We start from the raw sequence: 20,614 nt of genomic DNA, 5'->3' as shown, positions 1-20,614 counted from the left end.
TAAGAGAGATGTGTGGAAATAAAAAGAGCATGGTTGAGAGAGCAGAAGAGGGTGTTTTGAAGTGGTTTGGGCACATGGAGAGAATGAGTGAGGAAAGATTGACCAAGAGGATATATGTGTCGGAGGTGGAGGGAACGAGGAGAAGAGGGAGACCAAATTGGAGGTGGAAAGATGCATGGGATGTATTTAGGGAATCAGTGATGGATTGCGCAAAAGATGCTTGTGGCATGAGAAGAGTGGGAGGTGGGTTGATTAGAAAGGGTAGTGAGTGGTGGGATGAAGAAGTAAGAGTATTAGTGAAAGAGAAGAGAGAGGCATTTGGACAATTTTTGCAAGGGAAAAATGCAATTGAGTGGGAGATGTATAAAAGAAAGAGACAGGAGGTCAAGAGAAAGGTGCGAGAGGAGAAAAAAAGGGCAAATGAGAGTTGGGGTGAGAGAGTATCATTAAATTTTAGGGAGAATAAAAAGATGTTCTGGAAGGAGGTAAATAAAGTGCGCAAGACAAGGGAGCAAATGGGAACTTCAGTGAAGGGCGCAAATGGGGAGGTGATAACAAGTAGTGGTGATGTGAGAAGGAGATGGAGTGAGTATTTTGAAGGTTTGTTGAATGTGTTTGATGATAGAGTGGCAGATATAGGGTGTTTTGGTCGAGGTGGTGTGCAAAGTGAGAGGGTTAGGGAAAATGATTTGGTAAACAAAGAAGAGGTAGTAAAAGCTTTGCGGAAGATGAAAGCCGGCAAGGCAGCAGGTTTGGATGGTATTGCAGTGGAATTTATTAAAAAAGGGGTGACTGTATTGTTGACTGGTTGGTAAGGTTATTTAATGTATGTATGACTCATGGTGAGGTGCCTGAGGATTGGCGGAATGCGTGCATAGTGCCATTGTACAAAGGCAAAGGGGATAAGAGTGAGTGCTCAAATTACAGAGGTATAAGTTTGTTGAGTATTCCTGGTAAATTATATGGGAGGGTATTGATTGAGAGGGTGAAGGCATGCACAGAGCATCAGATTGGGGAAGAGCAGTGTGGTTTCAGAAGTGGTAGAGGATATATATATATATATACATATATATATATATATATATATATATATATATATATATATATTTTTTTTTTTTTTTTTTTTTTTTTTTTTTTTCTAATACTATTCGCCATTTCCCACGTCAGCGAGGTGGCGTTGAGAACAGAGGACTGGGGTCTCTGAGGAAATATCCTCACCTGGCCCCCTTCACTGTTCCTTCTTTTGGAAAATTGAAAAAAAAAAAAAAAAATGAGAGGGGAGGATTTCCAGCCCCCTGCTCCCTCCCCTTTTAGTCGCCTTCTACGATACGCAGGGAGTACGTGGGAAGTATTCTCTCTCCCCTATCCCCAGGTCATCTCTATGCGATCAAACAACAGGTCTGTTCCACATGATCAAACAAGTCAGCTTCACATGATCAAACAACAGGTCAGCTCCACTTGATCAAACAACAGGTCAGCAACATGTGATCAAACAACAGGTCAGCAACATGGGATCAAACAACAGGTCAGCTCTATATGATCAAACAACAGGAGTGGATGAGTCATAGGGACTTTCCATGTGATCCAGCAATCTGATACATGCTAACACACACACACACACACATACACACATATATATATGTGTATATATATATATATATATATATATATATATATATATATATATATATATATATATATATATATATATATTTTTTTTTTTTTTTTTTTTTTTTTTGCTTTGTTGCTGTCTCCTGCATTATATCAATATATATCAATACCCTCCCATATAATTTCCCAGGATCACTCAACAAACGTATACCTCTGTTATTTGAGCACTCACTCTTATCCCCTTTGCCTTTATACAATGGCACTATGCACGCATAATTGACTCATAGTGAAATAATAATGACAATCAATAAAAGATTAATGGCATGCCTGTGTGTGTGTGTGTGTGTGTGTGTCTTACACTAGGAAGTACCAGTGAAGAGCCAGGAAGTATCCATAAAGAGCAAAACATACACATGAAGAACCAGGAAGTACATATAAAGAGCCAGAAAGTACCAGAACAGAGTCACAAAATATCTATAAAGAGCCAGAAAGTACCAATGAAAAATGAGGAATTATCTCGGAAGATCTTGAAGTACATATCAGCAACAAAAATTTGAGGTACATATCATGAGCCAGAGGTACATATGAAGAGCCAGAGGTACACATGAGAACCAGAGGTACATATGAGGAACCAGGGGTACATACAAATCTAGCCAGAGGTACATATGAAAATACAGAGGTACATATGAAGAGCCAGAGGTACATATGAAAAGCCAGTGGTACATACAAAAAGCCAGAGATACATATGAAGAGCCACAAGTATAGACGAAAAGCCAGAGGTATGTGTGAAGAGCCAGAGGTACATATGTGGAACCAGAGTTAAATACAAAGAACCAGTGGTAGATATGAAGAGCTAGTGGTACACATGAAGAGCTAGAGGTACGTACGAAGAGCCAGATGTACATATGAAGAGCCAGAGGTACATATGAAGAGCCAGAGGTATAGATGAAGAGCCAATAGTATAGATGAAGATCCAGAAGTATAGATGAGGAGCCAGGGGTACATATGAAGAGCCTTAGGTACATATGAAGAGCCAGAGGTATAGATGAAGAGCCAGAGGTATAGATGAAGAGCCAGAGGTATAGATGAAGAGCCAATAGTATAGATGAAGATCCAGAAGTATAGATGAGGAGCCAGGGGTACATATGAAGAGCCTTAGGTACATATGAAGAGCCAGAGGTACATATGAAAAGCCTGTGGTACATACAAAAAGCCAGAGATACATATGAAGAGCCACAAGTATAGACGAAAAGCCAGAGGTATGTGTGAAGAGCCAGAGGTACATATGTGGAACCAGAGTTAAATACAAAGAACCAGTGGTAGATATGAAGAGCTAGTGGTACACATGAAGAGCTAGAGGTATGTACGAAGAGCCAGATGTACATATGAAGAGCCAGAGGTACATATGAAGAGCCAGAGGTAGAGATGAAGAGCCAATAGTATAGATGAAGATCCAGAAGTATAGATGAGGAGCCAGGGGTACATATGAAGAGCCTTAGGTACATATGAAGAGCCAGAGGTATAGATGAAGAGCCAGGGGTACATATGAAGAGCCAGAGGTATAGATGAAGAGCCAGGGGTACACATGAAGAGCCAGAGGTACATATAAAGATCCAGATGTTCATATGAAGAGCCAGTGATACATATGAAGAGTCATTGGTACATATGAAGAGCTAGTGATACATATGAAGGGCCTTTGGTATATATGAAGAGCCATTGGTACATATGAAGAGCCAGTGATACATATTAAAATTCAGTGGTCATATTAAGAGCCAGTGGTATATATGAAAAGCCAGAGGTATATATGAAGAGCCAGTGATACATATGAAGATTCACTGGTACATATGAAGAGCCAGTGATATATATGAAGGGCCATTGGTACATATGAAGAGCTAGAGGTGCGTATGAAGATCCAGATGTTCATACGAAGAGCCAGTGTTACATATGAAGATCTAGTGATACATATGAAGATTCAGTGGTACATATGAAGAGCCAGTGATACATATGAAGGGCCATTGGTACATATGAAGATAGAGGTTCATATGAAGAGCTGGAGGTATAGATGAAGAGCCAGAGGTGCATATGAAGAAACAGGTATATACAAAGAGCCATTGATACATATGAAGAGCTAGATGTATAGGTGAAGAGCCAGAGGTATAGATGAAGAGCCAGATATATAGATGAAATGTCTATATAGATGAAGACCAGAGGTATAGATGAAGAGCCAGATGTATAGATGAAGACCAGAGGTATAGATGAAAAGACATTGATACATATGAAGGGCCAGAGGTACATATGAAGATCCAGAGGTATAGATGAAGAGCCAGAGGTACATATGAAGAGCCAGAAGTATATATGAAGAGTCAGAGATACAGAGGTATTCATGGGGAGCTAGAGGGAAGTATGGGAAGCTACAGGTAAGCATGGGAAGCTACAGGTAAGCATGGGAAGCTAAGGGTATGTATGTGGAGCGAGAGGTAAGCATAGGGAACTACAGGTAGCATGGGGAGCCAGAAGTATGCATAGGGAGCAAGAGGTAAGCATGGGGAGCTAGGAGTATGCATGGGAAGCTAGAGGTAAGCATGGGAAGCTAGAGGTATGCATGGGGAGCTAGAGGTAAGCGTGGGAAGTTAGAGATATGCATAGGGAGCTGGAGGTATGCACAGGGAGCTGGAGGTATGTACAGGGAGCTAGAGGTAAGCATGGGAAGCTAGAGGTAATCATGGGGAGCAAAAGGCATGCATGGGGAGCTAGAGGTATGCATGGGGAGCTAGAGATATGCATGGAGAGCTTGAGGTAAGATTGGGAAGCTACAGATAAGCATGGGAAGCTAGAGGTATGTATGGGGAGCTACAGGTAAGCATGGGGAGCTAGATGTATGCATAGGGAACAAGAGGGGAGGTAGAGGTATGCATGGGGAGCTAGAGGTATGTATACGAAGCTAGACGTATGTATGGAAAGCGAGACGTATGCATGGGAAGCTAGAGGTATGCATGGGGAGCTAAAGGTATGCATGGGAAGCTAGAGGCATGCATGGAAAGCTAGACGTATGCATGGGGAGCTGAAGTATGCATGGGAAGCTAGACGTATGCATGGGAAGCTAGAGGCATGCATGGGGAGCTGAAGGTATGCATGGGAAGCTAGAGGGATGCATGGGAAGCTAGACGTATGCATGGGGAGCTAAATGTATGCATGGGAAGCTAGACGTATGCATGGGAAGCTTGAGGCATGCATGGGGAGCTAACGGTATGCATGGGAAGTTAGACGTATGCATGGGAAGCTAGACGTATGCATGGGAAGCTTAAGGCATGTATGGGGAGCTAGAGGCATCCATGGGAAGCTAGAGGCATGCATGGGAAGCTAGAGGCATGCATGGGAAGCTAGAGGTAAGCATGGGGAGCTGGAGGTATGCATGGGAAGCTAGAGATGTGCATGGGAAGCTAGAGGCATGCATGGGGAGCTAGACGTATGCATAGGGAGCTAGAGGCAAGCAAGGGGAGCTAGAGGTATGTATGGGGAGCTAGAGGTATGCACAGGGAGCTAGAGGCAAGCATGGGGAGCTAGAAGTAAGCATGGGGAGCTAGAGGTAAGCATGGGGAGCTAGAGGTATGCATGGGGAGCTAGAGGTAAGCATGGGGAGCTAGAGGTATGCATGGGGAGCTAGAGGTAAGCATGGGGAGCTAGAGGTAAGCATGGGGAGCTAGAGGTAAGCATGGGGAGCTAGAGGTATGCATGGGGAGCTAGAGGTATGCATGGGGAGTTAGAGGTAAGCATGGGGAGCTAGAGGTAAGCATGGGGAGCTAGAGGTAAGCATGAGGAGCTAGAGGCAAGCATGGGGAGCTAGAGGTATGCATGGGGAGCTAGAGGTAAGCATGGGGAGCTAGAGGCAAGCATGGGGAGCTAGAGGCAAGCATAGGGAGCTAGAGGTAAGCATGGGGAGCTAGAGGTATGCATGGGGAGCTGGAGGTAAGCATGGGGAGCTGGAGGTAAGCATGGGGAGCTAGAGGTATGCATGGGGAGCTAGAGGTAAGCATACGGAGCTAGAGGTAAGCATGGGGAGCTAGAGGTATGCATGGGGAGCTAGAGGTATGCATGGGGAGCTAGAGGTGAGCATGGGGAGCTAGAGGTAAGCATGGGGAGCTAGAGGTAAGCATGGGGAGCTAGAGGTAAGCATGGGGAGCTAGAGGCAAGCATGGGGAGCTAGAGGTAAGCATGGGGAGCTAGAGGCAAGCATGGGGAGCTAGAGGTATTCATGGGGAGCTAGAGGTAAGCATGGGGAGCTAGAGGTAAGCATGGGGAACTAGAGGTAAGCATGGGGAGCTAGAGGTAAGCATGGGGAGCTAGAGGTAAACATGGGGAGCTAGAGGTAAGCATGGGGAGCTAGAGGTAAGCATGGGGAGCTAGAGGTAAGCATGGGGAGCTAAAGGTATGCATGGGGAGCTAGAGGTATGCATGGGGAGCTAGAGGTGAGCATGGGGAGCTAGAGGTATGCATGGGGAGCTAGAGGTAAGCATGGGGAGCTAGAGGTAAGCATGGGGAGCTAGAGGTAAGCATGGGGAGCTAGAAGTAAGCATGGGGAGCTAGAAGTAAGCATGGGGAGCTAGAGGTAAGCATGGGGAGCTAGAGGTATGCATGGGGAGCTAGAGGTAAGCATGGGGAGCTAGAGGTATGCATGGGGAGCTAGAGGTAAGCATGGGGAGCTAGAGGTAAGCATGGGGAGCTAGAGGTAAGCATGGGGAGCTAGAGGTATGCATGGGGAGCTAGAGGTATGCATGGGGAGCTAGAGGTAAGCATGGGGAGCTAGAGGTAAGCATGGGGAGCTAGAGGTAAGCATGAGGAGCTAGAGGCAAGCATGGGGAGCTAGAGGTATGCATGGGGAGCTAGAGGTAAGCATGGGGAGCTAGAGGCAAGCATGGGGAGCTAGAGGCAAGCATGGGGAGCTAGAGGTAAGCATGGGGAGCTAGAGGTATGCATGGGGAGCTGGAGGTAAGCATGGGGAGCTGGAGGTAAGCATGGGGAGCTAGAGGTATGCATGGGGAGCTAGAGGTAAGCATACGGAGCTAGAGGTAAGCATGGGGAGCTAGAGGTATGCATGGGGAGCTAGAGGTATGCATGGGGAGCTAGAGGTGAGCATGGGGAGCTAGAGGTAAGCATGGGGAGCTAGAGGTAAGCATGGGGAGCTAGAGGTAAGCATGGGGAGCTAGAGGCAAGCATGGGGAGCTAGAGGTAAGCATGGGGAGCTAGAGGCAAGCATGGGGAGCTAGAGGTATTCATGGGGAGCTAGAGGTAAGCATGGGGAGCTAGAGGTAAGCATGGGGAACTAGAGGTAAGCATGGGGAGCTAGAGGTAAGCATGGGGAGCTAGAGGTAAACATGGGGAGCTAGAGGTAAGCATGGGGAGCTAGAGGTAAGCATGGGGAGCTAGAGGTAAGCATGGGGAGCTAGAGGTAAGCATGGGGAGCTAGAGGTATGCATGGGGAGCTAGAGGTAAGCATGGGGAGCTAGAGGTAAGCATGGGGAGCTAGAGGTAAGCATGGGGAGCTAGAGGTAAGCATGGGGAGCTAGAGGTAAACATGGGGAGCTAGAGGTAAGCATGGGGAGCTAGAGGTAAGCATGGGGAGCTAGAGGCAAGCATGGGGAGCTAGAGGCAAGCATGGGGAGCTAGCGGTAAGGAGGACTGTGGTGGGTAAGGGAGCGGGAATGGATAGCCTTAGTGACCTTTGTTGGGGCGTCAATACTGCAGAAGATGTAGGTGACGGGTGCCACCAGCACCACAACTCACGTATACAATCTTCCTACTCACGTACTGAATCACGTACGTCCGTACAACTACCCAAAAACCAGAAGGCACTGAAGGCAGGCTCTGGGCAGTGTGGCGGGAGGCAAGACGTACTACTTCACCGGCGGCCCGAGGGTGACTGGCGGAGGGTCGGCCAACCACCACCTGTGTCCATCACTTACTGCGGCAGAGAGAGAGAGAGAGAGAGAGAGAGAGAGAGAGAGAGAGAGAAAGGCAGGGAGGTCAATTTTTTCCTTAATGGTTCTGAAGAGTACCAGATTGACCAAGGTTTCACCAATCATTGATGCAGCGGAAGACGGTGACATGTTGAGGGAGCGCTGGTATCATGCTACACTGAGACCCACCTGGACACATAGTTAGTATGGTTGGTGGCTGATGACGTATTTAATCCAAGTAATGTGGATGGGACGTAGTGACACTGGACCTGGTGATGAATGTTAAGTAGCAGGACATAAGCTGCAGGAATGTCTACGTGAGACACAAGTATTGTACGTAAACAAAGAAGAAATGTAAAGACAGATCGTGTGCGGATCATCTGTTGGCTAATATTACCTTGGCTCGTATGTTTATGTTTAGGGAAAGTATTATGGAAGGAGTTCATATCGTGGCTCAGGTCAGGATCATTATATCATTGTCTGCTTTAATACGTCGCTTAACATCGAACTAACAGACAAGGTCTACAGTAGGGCATTAGAGATGTGCCAAAATGAAAAGTTGAATTATGGTGAGATGTAAGGAGACGAAATTTGGCCACCATCAAAGAAAGAAGAGTAAGGAATGATTGGATTATAAACTTCCAGTTTCTATTCCAGTCTCATGATGACAATTAACAATTTTTTGAAGATACAGATAGTATGGATGGAGGAAGGTGATACTAAAATGTTAAAACTTGAAACTACTAATTCCTGAATGTTGACATACGAAACAAAAATGTTATATGAAAAAAGTTTACCAGAGGAACCTCACGAATGTACAAGTCACTGCCCGTACACACACACACACACACACACACACACACACACACACACACACACCTTCTGATACGGGAGTAAGCTGGTGTACTTACCACTAACTGGGCTTTTGGTATGGTTCACCCCAACCATATGTTGTGGTGAGGGACGGGGTTTGTGATGATCACAGGGTGTTGTGGTGGTTGGAAACATGTTGTGGTGAGTAACGGATCTTGTGGAGGTGAGTGAGACTGCCTCTACACAGTGCTATATATGACCAGTCAAACATCTGTGTCGTGTAATAAGTAAAATAAGTCAATAAAGTAAATCTAGTTCAACAAAACAGTAGCTTCGCGTGATGATCCAGCTACATTGACCTCCTGCTTCACCAGCAGAAGTCGCACCACACACATACCTGGTGGGTCAAGCCAGCGTACGACGGCCTGAGACGGTATTGATTTGTGAGGTGGACGGACGGACGTGCTGGGCACATGCTCCCTCCCCCAACCACTCACGCCTGATACCATCAGTAAACACCAGATGTGGCCCGCCTACACCAGGTGTGGCCCGCCTACACCTGGTGTGGCCCGTCTGCACCAGGTGTGGCCCGCCTACACCAGGTGTGGCCCGCATACACCTGGTGTGGCCCGCCTACACCAGGTGTGGCCCGCCTGCACCAGGTGTGGCCCGCCTACACCAGGTGTGGCCCGCCTACACCAGATGTGGCCCTCATACACCTGGTGTGGCCCGCATACAACTGGTGTGGCCCGCCTACACCTGGTGTGGCCCGCCTACACCTGGTGTGGGCTACATGTATGGTGGGGTGACCCACTATCATGTTCAACACATTAACTTGGCTATCATTGGTCACACACACACACACACCACAATGTTACCACTCATGTCTCTCCTCATGTTAGCCGAGGTCAACTTACTACCTCATGACATCATCATCATACCTCACATTAAGGTCCCGTCTTCTTGAACATCCAGCTTTCAAAAACGAAAATGTATTGTCTCACTTTACCTATTGGTATTATATACATATACAGTAGACAAGTACAACGGTAGACACAGTTATCCCTCCTAAATAAAGTCACTGAACAAATAAAACCATCGTATGTGTGTGTGTGTGTGTGTGTGTGTGTAGGTAGAGTGGAGTCTCCTTGATGGACTTTGTAGTGAATTGTTAATGCTTCCTCTCAGCCATACCTACCTGACTTGTTTCCTACGACGTATAAAGTCATGCCCATATTTACCTGAACATGATACATATGGCTCCCAACCCAGCATTATTGTAACCACATACATCAAACGTCACTGACATTCCCACGTAATGTCACACATCAATATCAGTACTATAAGGTCGTCACAAATATCACTATGATGAAATCACATAACATACATCACCTGAGTCATAAGGTCACATGATAAACATCACCTGAGTCATAAGGTCACATGATAAACTACCTGAGTCATAAGGTCACGTGATAAACATCACCTGAGTCATAAGGTCACATGATAAACATCACCTGAGTCATAAGGTCACGTGATAAACATCACCTGAGTCATAAGGTCACATGATAAACATCACCTGAGTCATAAGGTCACATGATAAACATCACCTGGTTATACGACCTCGTCAGAGATATCACTAGATTCATAAAATCTCATCACATGTCACAAGGTCACATTAAGCACATTATTGGTCATAAGGTCACATCAAACACATCACTAGAGTCATAAGGTCACATCATACACATCACCAGAGTCGTAAGGTCACATCAAACATCACTATAGTCGTAAGGTCACATCAAACATCACTGGAGTCGTAAGGTCACATCAAACATCACTGGAGTCGTAAGGTCACATCAAACATCACTAGAGTCGTAAGGTCACATCAAACATCACTAGACGGCGGGTATCTAGAGTGTGTGTTAGGATGTAAATAACTTTAAGTATTGCCTGGCATCTCCTGATGAGGTGCACTGTCACCATGAAACGTCGTGCTACATGGAGAGAAAAATTACATGTTATATATGATTGTAGGAACTCCTACTGAAGTACGATTTCACCATATATATATATATATATATATATATATATATATATATATATATATATATATATATATATATATATATTATCCCTGGGGATAGGGGAGAAAGAATACTTCCCACGTATTCTCTGCGTGTCGTAGAAGGCGACTAAAAGGGAAGGGAGCGGGGGGCTGGAAATCCTCCCCTCTCATTTTTTTTTTTTTTCCAAAAGAAGGAACAGAGAAGGGGCCAGGTGAGGATATTCCCTCAAAGGCCCAGTCCTCTGTTCTTAACGCTACCTCGCTAACGCGGGAAATGGCGAATAGTTTGAAAGAAAAAGAAAAGAATATATATATATATATATATATATATATATATATATATATATATATATATATATATATATATATATATATATATCCCTATGAGTCCACGGGGAAAATGAAACGACAAGTTCCTAAGTGCATTTTTGTGTAATAATCACATCATCAGGGGAGACATAAGAGAGAAATATTCGTCAGTTGATGTAGATCGAAGAGACGAAGCTACGACGCAATTTGGTAAACATGCGATTGTCTAAGACGATTGTCTTTACAATCGCATGTTTACCAAATGGCGTCCTAGCTTCGTCTCTTCGTTGTATATCAACTGGCTGTTATATTTCTCTCTTGTGTCCCCCCTGATTATGTGATTATTACACGAAAGTGCACTTGGGAACTTATCTTTTCATTTTCCCCGTGGACTCATATCTTGATTACGTGCAAAATTGTGATCCTTTCCAAATATATATATATATATATATATATATATATATATATATATATATATATATATATATTTTCCGCTGTCTCCCGCGTTTGCGAGGTAGCGTAAGGAAACAGACGAAAGAAATGGCCCAACCCACCCCCATACACATGCCTTGATTCAATCCACTGACAGCACGTCAACCCCGGTATACCACATCGCTCCAATTCACTCTATTCTTTGCCCTCCTTTCACCCTCTTGCATGTTCAGGCCCCGATCACACAAAATCTTTTTCACTCCATCTTTCCACCTCCAATTTGGTCTCCCTCTTCTCCTCGTTCCCTCCACCTCCGACACATATATCCTCTTGGTCAATCTTTCCTCACTCATTCTCTCCATGTGACCAAACCATTTCAAAACACCCTCTTCTGCTCTCTCAACTACGCTCTTTTTATTTCCACACATCTCTCTTACCCTTACGTTACTTACTCGATCAAACCACCTCACACCACACATTGTCCTCAAACATCTCATTTCCAGCACATCCATCCTCCTGCGCACAACTCTATCCATAGTCCACGCCTCGCAACCATACAACATTGTTGGAACCACTATTCCTTCAAACATACCCATTTTTGCTTTCCGAGATAATGTTCTCGACTTCCACACATTCTTCAAGGCTCCCAGAATTTTCGCCCCCTCCCCCACCCTATGATCCACTTCCGCTTCCATGGTTCCATCCGCTGCCAGATCCACTCCCAGATATCTAAAACACTTCACTTCCTCCAGTTTTTCTCCATTCAAACTCACCTCCCAATTGAATTGACCCTCAACCCTACTGTACCTAATAACCTTGCTCTTATTCACATTTACTCTTAACTTTCTTCTTTCACACACTTTACCAAACTCAGTCACCAGCTTCTGCAGTTTCTCACATGAATCAGCCACCAGCGCTGTATCATCAGCGAACAACAACTGACTCACTTCCCAAGCTCTCTCATCCCCAACAGACTTCATACTTGCCCCTCTTTCCAAAACTCTTGCATTCACCTCCCTAACAACCCCATCCATAAACAAATTAAACAACCATGGAGACATCACACACCCCTGCCGCAAACCTACATTCACTGAGAACCAATCACTTTCCTCTCTTCCTACACGTACACATGCCTTACATCCTCGATAAAAACTTTTCACTGCTTCTAACAACTTGCCTCCCACACCATATATTCTTATATATGGCCAGAGAGCGTTATTGGAGTACGTGTTAATTGACAGGCGCGCGAAAGAGAGACTTTTGGATGTTAATGTGCTGAGAGGTGCAACTGGAGGGATGTCTGATCATTATCTTGTGGAGGCTAAGGTGAAGATTTGTATGGGTTTTCAGAAAAGAAGAGTGAATGTTGGGGTGAAGAGGGTGGTGAGAGTAAGTGAGCTTGGGAAGGAGACTTGTGTGAGGAAGTACCAGGAGAGACTGAGTACAGAATGGAAAAAGGTGAGAACAATGGAAGTAAGGGGAGTGGGGGAGGAATGGGATGTATTTAGGGAATCAGTGATGGATTGCGCAAAAGATGCTTGTGGCATGAGAAGTGTGGGAGGTGGGTTGATTAGAAAGGGTAGTGAGTGGTGAGATGAAGAAGTAAGAGTATTAGTGAAAGAGAAGAGAGAGGCATTTGGACGATTTTTGCAGGGAAAAAATGAAATTGAGTGGGAGACGTATAAAAGAAAGAGACAGGAGGTCAAGAGAAAGGTGCAAGAGGTGAAAAAAAGGGCAAATGAGAGTTGGGGTGAGAGAGTATCATTAACTTTTAGGGAGAATAAAAAGATGTTCTGGAAGGAGGTAAATAAAGTGCGTAAGACAAGGGAGCAAATGGGAACTTCAGTGAAGGGCGCAAATGGGGAGGTGATAACAAGTAGTGGTGATGTGAGAAGGAGATGGAGTGAGTATTTTGAAGGTTTGTTGAATGTGTTTGATGATAGAGTGGCAGATATAGGGTGTTTTGGTCGAGGTGGTGTGCAAAGTGCGAGGGTTAGGGAAAATGAGTTGGTAAACAGAGAAGAGGTAGTAAAAGCTTTGCGGAAGATGAAAGCCGGCAAGGCAGCAGGTTTGGATGGTATTGCAGTGGAATTTATTAAAAAAGGGGGTGACTGTATTGTTGACTGGTTGGTAAGGTTATTTAATGTATGTATGACTCATGGTGAGATACCTGAGGATTGGCGGAATGCGTGCATAGTGCCATTGTACAAAGGCAATGGGGATAAGAGTGAGTGCTCAAATTACAGAGGTATAAGTTTGTTGAGTATTCCTGGCAAATTATATGGGAGGGTATTGATTGAGAGGGTGAAGGCATGTACAGAGCATCAGATTGGGGAAGAGCAGTGTGGTTTCAGAAGTGGTAGAGGATGTGTGGATCAGGTGTTTGCTTTGAAGAATGTATGTGAGAAATACTTAGAAAAGCAAATGGATTTGTATGTAGCATTTATGCATCTGGAGAAGGCATATGATAGAGTTGATAGAGATGCTCTGTGGAAGGTATTAAGAATATATATATATATATATATATATATATATATATATATATATATATATATATATATATATATATATATATATATATAAATAAATAAATATATATATTACAAGGTACATCAGTTGTGTGGTAATATGATAGATGTCAGTACTTGGTGTGCCACACCATGTGACCACCACACACCGTGTGACCACCACACACCGTGTGACCACCACACCATGTGACCATCACACACCGTGTGACCACCACTCTATGTGACCACCACACACCATCTTGTTCTTACTTACCCACGTGCTGGAAGGAAGTGTTCCTGCGATGGAGTCTGCCCAGGTCACTGGTGCTGCTGCCATAGCTGACCCTGCTTGACCTGACCCCTGGTGGTGGTGCTGCGTCAAACGAGGCCAGGTAAGGGTGGGTAAGTGAAGCCAGAGAGGAAGATGAGTGGACGAGAGAAGAGTTTAGTACTGGGTACTTGTAATGGACCGGTGAGGTGTGGATGTCGGGTGAGTGTTGATTGTGATGACCATCAGCAGGTGTTGAGCGAGCCAGGTAGGTGTTGGCTCTCTGATGACCACGTGTCTGCAACACCTGCCTCTGTAGTGCCCCCAGCAGCAAGGTGTTCTGATCAAGTTGGCTGGGTTCGTGCACCATGTGGTACAGGTTCCTCTGTAGTGCAGCCAGGTCAGCAGTGTGTGCTGGTGCAGTGGACGCTCCCCTGCAGAACCTCTGTGACCACGGGCCACTAAGTTTGTCTGGGAGTGGAGAGTATAGGGCCTCAACCTGGCCAGTGGTCCTGCTACGTAGTGGAGAGCGAGTGTACTTGCTTGGTGGAGTAGTGGAGATGTCGTCACTGTCGGCCACATGATAGGGTTGTGTGGATGTTGCTTGTGATGTAAGTTTCTTGTGTGATGTTTGTGTGGCAACGTTGTGCAGTCTCCTCACACCTCTTGCTCCACCATCTGACTCCCTCTCCTGCTGACCCCTGCTCCCCACGACATCCTGACATCCAATGGGGTCATGACCTCTTACGTCATCACCGTCTCTCACACGTTTCCTTCGGTCAACACTGGTCACCATCTGACCTTTATCATCACCATCTGTGAAACTCTTAACCTTTTCACCATCTGTGAATGTTTTACCTCTATCACCACCTGTGAATGTTCTACCTCCATCACCACCTGTGAATATTCTAACTCCATCACCACCTGTGAATGTTCTGCTTCTGTCACCACCTGTGAATGTTCTGCCTCTGTCACCACCTGTGAATGTTCTGCTTCTGTCACCACCTGTGAATGTTCTGCCTCCATCACCACCTGTGAATGTTCTACCTCCATCACCACCTGTGAATGTTCTGCCTCCATCACCACCTGTGAATGTTCTGCTTCTGTCACCACCTGTGAATGTTCTGCCTCTGTCACCACCTGTGAATGTTCTGCTTCTGTCACCACCTGTGAATGTTCTACCTTCATCACCACCTGTGAATGTTCTACCTTCATCACCACCTGTAAATGTTCTTCCTTCATCACCACCTGTAAATGTTCTACCTCCATCACCACCTGTGAATGTTCTGCCTCTGTCACCACCTGTGAATGTTCTGCCTCTGTCACCACCTGTGAATGTTCTGCCTCTGTCACCACCTGTGAATTGTCTCCCTTCATTAACTTCTGGATAAGTTCTGCCTTCATCACCACCTGTGAATGTTCTGCCTTCATCACCACCTGTGAATGTTCTGCCTTCATAACCAACTGTGAATGTTCTGCCTTCATAACCAACTGTGAATGTTCTTTTTCCATCACTACTTGCATAAGTTCTGCATCGCTGACCATCTGTGAATATTCTGACTTCATCACCACCTGTGAATGTTCTACCTTCATCACCACCTGTGAATGTTCTACCTTCATCACCACCTGTGAATGTTCTACCTTCATCACCACCTGTGAATGTTCTACCTTCATCACCACCTGTAAATGTTCTACCTTCACCACCTGTAAATGTTCTTCCTTCATCACCACCTGTGAATGTTCTTCCTTCATCACCACCTGTAAATGTTGTTCCTTCATCACCACCTGTAAATGTTCTTCCTTCACCACCTGTAAATGTTCTACCTTCATCACCAACTGTAAATGTTCTTCCTTGATCACCACCTGTAAATGTTCTTCCTTGATCACCACCTGTAAATGTTCTTCCTTCATCACCACCTGTAATTGTTCTTCCTTCATCACCACCTGTAAATGTTCTTCCTTTATCACCACCTGTAAATGTTCTTCCTTTATCACCACCTGTAAATGTTCTTCCTTCATCACCACCTGTAAAGGTTCTACCTTCATCACCACCTGTAAATGTTCTTCCTTGATCACCACCTGTAAATGTTCTTCCTTCATCACCACCTGTAAATGTTCTTCCTTCATCACCACCTGTAAATGTTCTTCCTTCATCACCACCTGTAAATGTTCTTCCTTCATCACCACCTGTAAATGTTCTTCCTTTATCACCACCTGTAAATGTTCTTCCTTCATCACCACCTGTAAATGTTCTTCCTTCATCACCACCTGTAAATGTTCTTCCTTTATCACCACCTGTAAATGTTCTTCCTTCATCACCACCTGTAAATGTTCTTCCTTTATCACCACCTGTAAATGTTCTTCCTTTATCACCACCTGTAAATGTTCTTCCTTTATCACCACCTATAAATGTTCTTCCTTCATCACCACCTGTAAATGTTCTTCCTTTATCACCACCTGTAAATGTTCTTCCTTTATCACCACCTGTAAATGTTCTTCCTTTATCACCACCTATAAATGTTCTTCCTTTATCACCACCTGTAAATGTTCTTCCTTCATCACCACCTGTGAATGTTCTTTCATCACCATTTTTACATGATGTGTCGTCATTATTACTTGGATAAGTTTTGTTATCACCTGTTTCGCCACTTGGATGAAGGCTGACTTCAGCTCCACTTGGATAAGTTTTGCCTTCATCACTACTTTCATAAATTCTGCCTTTACAACTACCTATGAATGTTGTGCCTTCATCATGTATGAATGTTCTGCCTGTATTACCACTTTGATAAGTTTTGTCTTCATTATAAGTTCTGCCTTTATTATAACTTTGAGAAGTTGTACTATCATCATCACTACCTAGGAGTGTTGTGCCTTCATCGCCACTTGAATAAGGTGTGGTTTCAGTACCACTTGGATGAGTTTTGCTTTTACCACTTGTGAACTCTCTTCCTTCAACACCACTTGTGGATAATCTGCCTCCACTGCCCCCTGGTTCAGGAGGACCTATGTAGTCATTTTGTGCCAGTGAAGAGTTGAAGATATCAGAAATGTGTCCACCTTTACCTAGCTGGTCATCTTGTAGTTCCGGCTTCACACACTCGCTAGTCTGTGGCACATCATTAACTTCCCTGCCAAAGTTTCTTCTCTTTGTTTCTGTCTCACTCTTTGTTTGTTCCTTTGGTGAACTCTTTTTACCATGGGTATATTCAAAATTTTTGACTTCTCTCACAGTAGCTTTCTGGCTTTGTGGTGGTACAAGAGAGTTAGTTGGCACCTCTCCATCCACTGAAGAATAGGTGGGTTGGGCTGTCTCTACGTCATATGAGCCACTTCTCCCACTCTGGCCTGCACCACTATCTGGCGGACTTGATGGAGTTTCAGTTTGCAATGCATGACCAACATGAACTTTCAAAGCAGCACCTTCCAGTGAGTCTTCACTGTCTATATTGCGGATATCAATTGGAAAGTGTTCATCATCGTGCTTGAGTGACTCATATTGGAAATTTTCATCATCAATATCAGGTGTGCTACATGGATAACTGATGACAACAGATGGTGTGGCAAGACCAGCAACCTGTGGCTCTACTTCATCTTCTGGACCAGCACCGTCTGTGGTTGTTTGACCAGATTCATTATAGTGGTCTCCTTTTAGATGGTGCTCCCCGTGTGGTAGAGTGGTACTAGAAGGATGGTTCAATCCTGGAGCGTGGGCCTCAGCACTCATCAATGATGCAGAGATGTGAGTGTTGTTCAATGCAGCAGATACTGACACTAAAATATGATCCAAACTTGAGGGTTCACAGCATGACACAGGACTTACTGGTGCAGCTTTAGGTTGTCTTCCTTCACAACTGCTTCCTGTCTCAAGGATGGACTCAGAATCATGTTCCGTCGCTGAAGAAAGTGGTTCAGGTTGTGAAATCTCAAAGTTAAACTCTGGGTGGCTTTCATTTGATGTGAGTGACACTAGAACATCCTCGAGGGCTCGAGGAGATCCAACATCATCCATACTAGAGCTGCGACTTTCAAAGGTGATGACACATCCGTAATGTCCTACAAAGTCAGACTCACTAGCTTCACATGCCGCTTCCTCGTCTTCAAAGTCAGAGTCGGAAGGAGCTAAAATTTCCTTTACCAAGCGTTCTTGTGCTAAGGTGTCATAACGTAAAAGGTTCAGCTCAGATTTAAAATTTGCTCGTCTAACAGCAGAAACTGTAGCAAGGAAATCTTCAAATGATGTACTAGAGGCATTAGATCCTTCAGCCCTTTTGGATGCTGTTTCTTGTCTTTGTCTCCATGTTTCTTCTTCAGTTAAGTCCTCAATATGGAGAGATCGATCATGGCAACTATATACGGATTTCTTCTTTCTGGCACCTGCTCCAGCATCTTCAGAATCCTGGGAAGTTTCCCCTTCAGCAGCATAGGGGCTGTTGATGTGGGTCGACTCCTTAGTCTCTGGAGAGGGAGGCTCACTGCCATCCTCAAAGCCCAGACAGACCCCACTGCTGGTTGATGACAGTCCAGCAAGGAACTTGGAACTAGCACGTGACAGATCGACAGCCACCTGGAAAGCCCGAGAGAGATTCGGTGAAGACGCCGATGCTTGTCCTTGATGTCTCAGGTTATCACATGAAGTTGATGACAGTAGCAGTTGGTTGTGAGACCTGCCTCGAGTTAAGCCTCCTGCCTGAACATTTCTCTGTGCATGTCTTCCTGCTAAATCTCTTGTAATGATTGAAATCTTCTCTCCTGTTGTACCACGATTTCCAGCGTTACTCAGTGATGTTGAGGAGACCCACTTACGACCATGGAGACCTCCAGACTCTTGTCTTGTGTTGGAGTCTTGATGGGTGGTGGTGATAAGTCTATCTAAGTGATCAGAACTGAGGTAACGTAGACGCAACTCTGGCACATCACTCCAGAATGGTGAAGTTTGATCCGATTCCAAGAACAGCTCAACAGCAAACTTGTGTGGGACAATGTGGAATGGATCCACCTTGTAGTCTCTGTCCCTTGACTGAAGACTGCCAGTGATTGTGTCACGAACCTTTAAATGAAACAAAACATCCTTAGTGACAACTTCAACATGCAGGACTACACGGCATTAACTCTATATACACAAAGAAACCTTTCAGTATTCAGTAGGGAGACCCATGCATATCTTTGTAATGCACAACTTTACAACTTTCTACACAACAACAAATCTTCTGCCAAAATCTTCCCTTCTGTCTCACTTGCACTCTTACATAAATACATTCAAAAGAAGCCTTGATGATTGGCTTAAAACAGTTCCAGATGAACCCAAAATCATAATTTATATAACGTCCATAGCCACAGAGAACAAATTACTGTTTTGTTATTCAAACAAGTTATGTAGTGAGAAACATATACCGGCCATGCTTAATGAAAAACCATGTTATAGATGTTCGTAGGTCGGAACTCTCTCTCCACCTCATGTATATGTGCTCTGTACAGATCAACCTTTCCTGATGTCGTCTCAATACCCCGTCCCTCATTGTGTTAACAATATATCTGTCTACATGTGTGAAGCTTCTTCCCTCCAGGAACTACCCTATTAAGGTGGTAGGAGTTTGAGGAGAGTTACCACTTTTTCCTCTCCTTACATCCCTCCGTCGTATACACTTTTCAACGTATTCTGTCACCATTTCTCTCCCTCCAGGACTCTTCCACTATATTTGCCCATGATACAAGTGGTCTACCTTTCACAACAACCCCATTAATCATACTCTCATACACTGTCTCCATCTTTTCACAAACGCAAATCACTTCTGAAATATTACGTTTCATCCACTCTACCATTCCACAATTTACTCCCTTTCCATTCCTGCCTTCCAATTCTCTCATAAATGTCATTTCTTTCTTCATACCACCTAGTCGTGCCACATGCTCCTCTCAAATGGCTCATTTCCACAGCCTGGACACTTGACCTGTGACTCGTTCCATGTCCATATTTGGGCTGCAAAGGTACAGGTCAGCAGGAATATGGTGACATGTCTTCACTTCTCTACTAACACCTGAACCCTTCATTATTATGTGAGGATGATTCGAGAATCCCCAGTGATGATGCACCCTCGGTTATAGGAGACTCCCGAAGGATGATACAATCCTCAGTTATGATAGGAGACTCCCGAAGGATGATACAATCCTCAGTTATGATAGGAGACTCCCGAAGGATGATACAATCCTCAGTTATGATAGGAGACTCCCGAAGGATGATACAATCCTCAGTTATGATAGGAGACTCCCGAAGGATGATACAATCCTCAGTTATGATAGGAGACTCCCGAAGGATGATACAATCCTCAGTTATGATAGGAGACTCCCGAAGGATGATACAATCCTCAGTTATGATAGGAGACTCCCGAAGGATGATACAATCCTCAGTTAGGAGAGCAATGAGTGATGACGTAACAGGGTACGTGTGAATGGCTGACAGTTGTAAGTGATGTTGAGAGTCGTGATGGCAGGATAACCCTTGTGATGGCAGATATCCTTGTGGCGTAAAACCTTTGGGTGAAGGATTCTGAAGTGATGGGACATCCTTGTTTGATGGGAGAGCCCAGCGTGAAGGGACACACATGGAAATAGTTCGTTAGTGGGACACTTGGTACTGTAAGACGCCGAGTATCGGGCAATT

General features: G+C 44.7%; 1 protein-coding gene across 1 annotated transcript in view; it reads right to left on the bottom strand.

Moving 5' to 3' along the window:
* Window positions 1-20,614, bottom strand: part of LOC139752243 (uncharacterized) — a 68,718-nt gene that overhangs the window by 29,218 nt on the left and 18,886 nt on the right. Inside the window, exons 4-5 of the mRNA XM_071668277.1 lie at window positions 13,967-19,003; window positions 8,477-8,627 (exon numbers count right to left, since the gene is read on the bottom strand). Coding sequence (XP_071524378.1) covers window positions 8,477-8,627; window positions 13,967-19,003 — 5,188 coding nt within the window. The remainder of the gene's footprint in view (window positions 1-8,476; window positions 8,628-13,966; window positions 19,004-20,614) is intronic.

The sequence above is a fragment of the Panulirus ornatus genome, chromosome 12 (assembly GCF_036320965.1).
Source record: "Panulirus ornatus isolate Po-2019 chromosome 12, ASM3632096v1, whole genome shotgun sequence".
NCBI classification, from domain to species: Eukaryota; Metazoa; Arthropoda; class Malacostraca; order Decapoda; family Palinuridae; genus Panulirus; species Panulirus ornatus.
The sequence above is the reverse complement of the archived record's forward strand: the minus strand, read 5'-3'. Positions and strand labels throughout refer to the sequence as shown.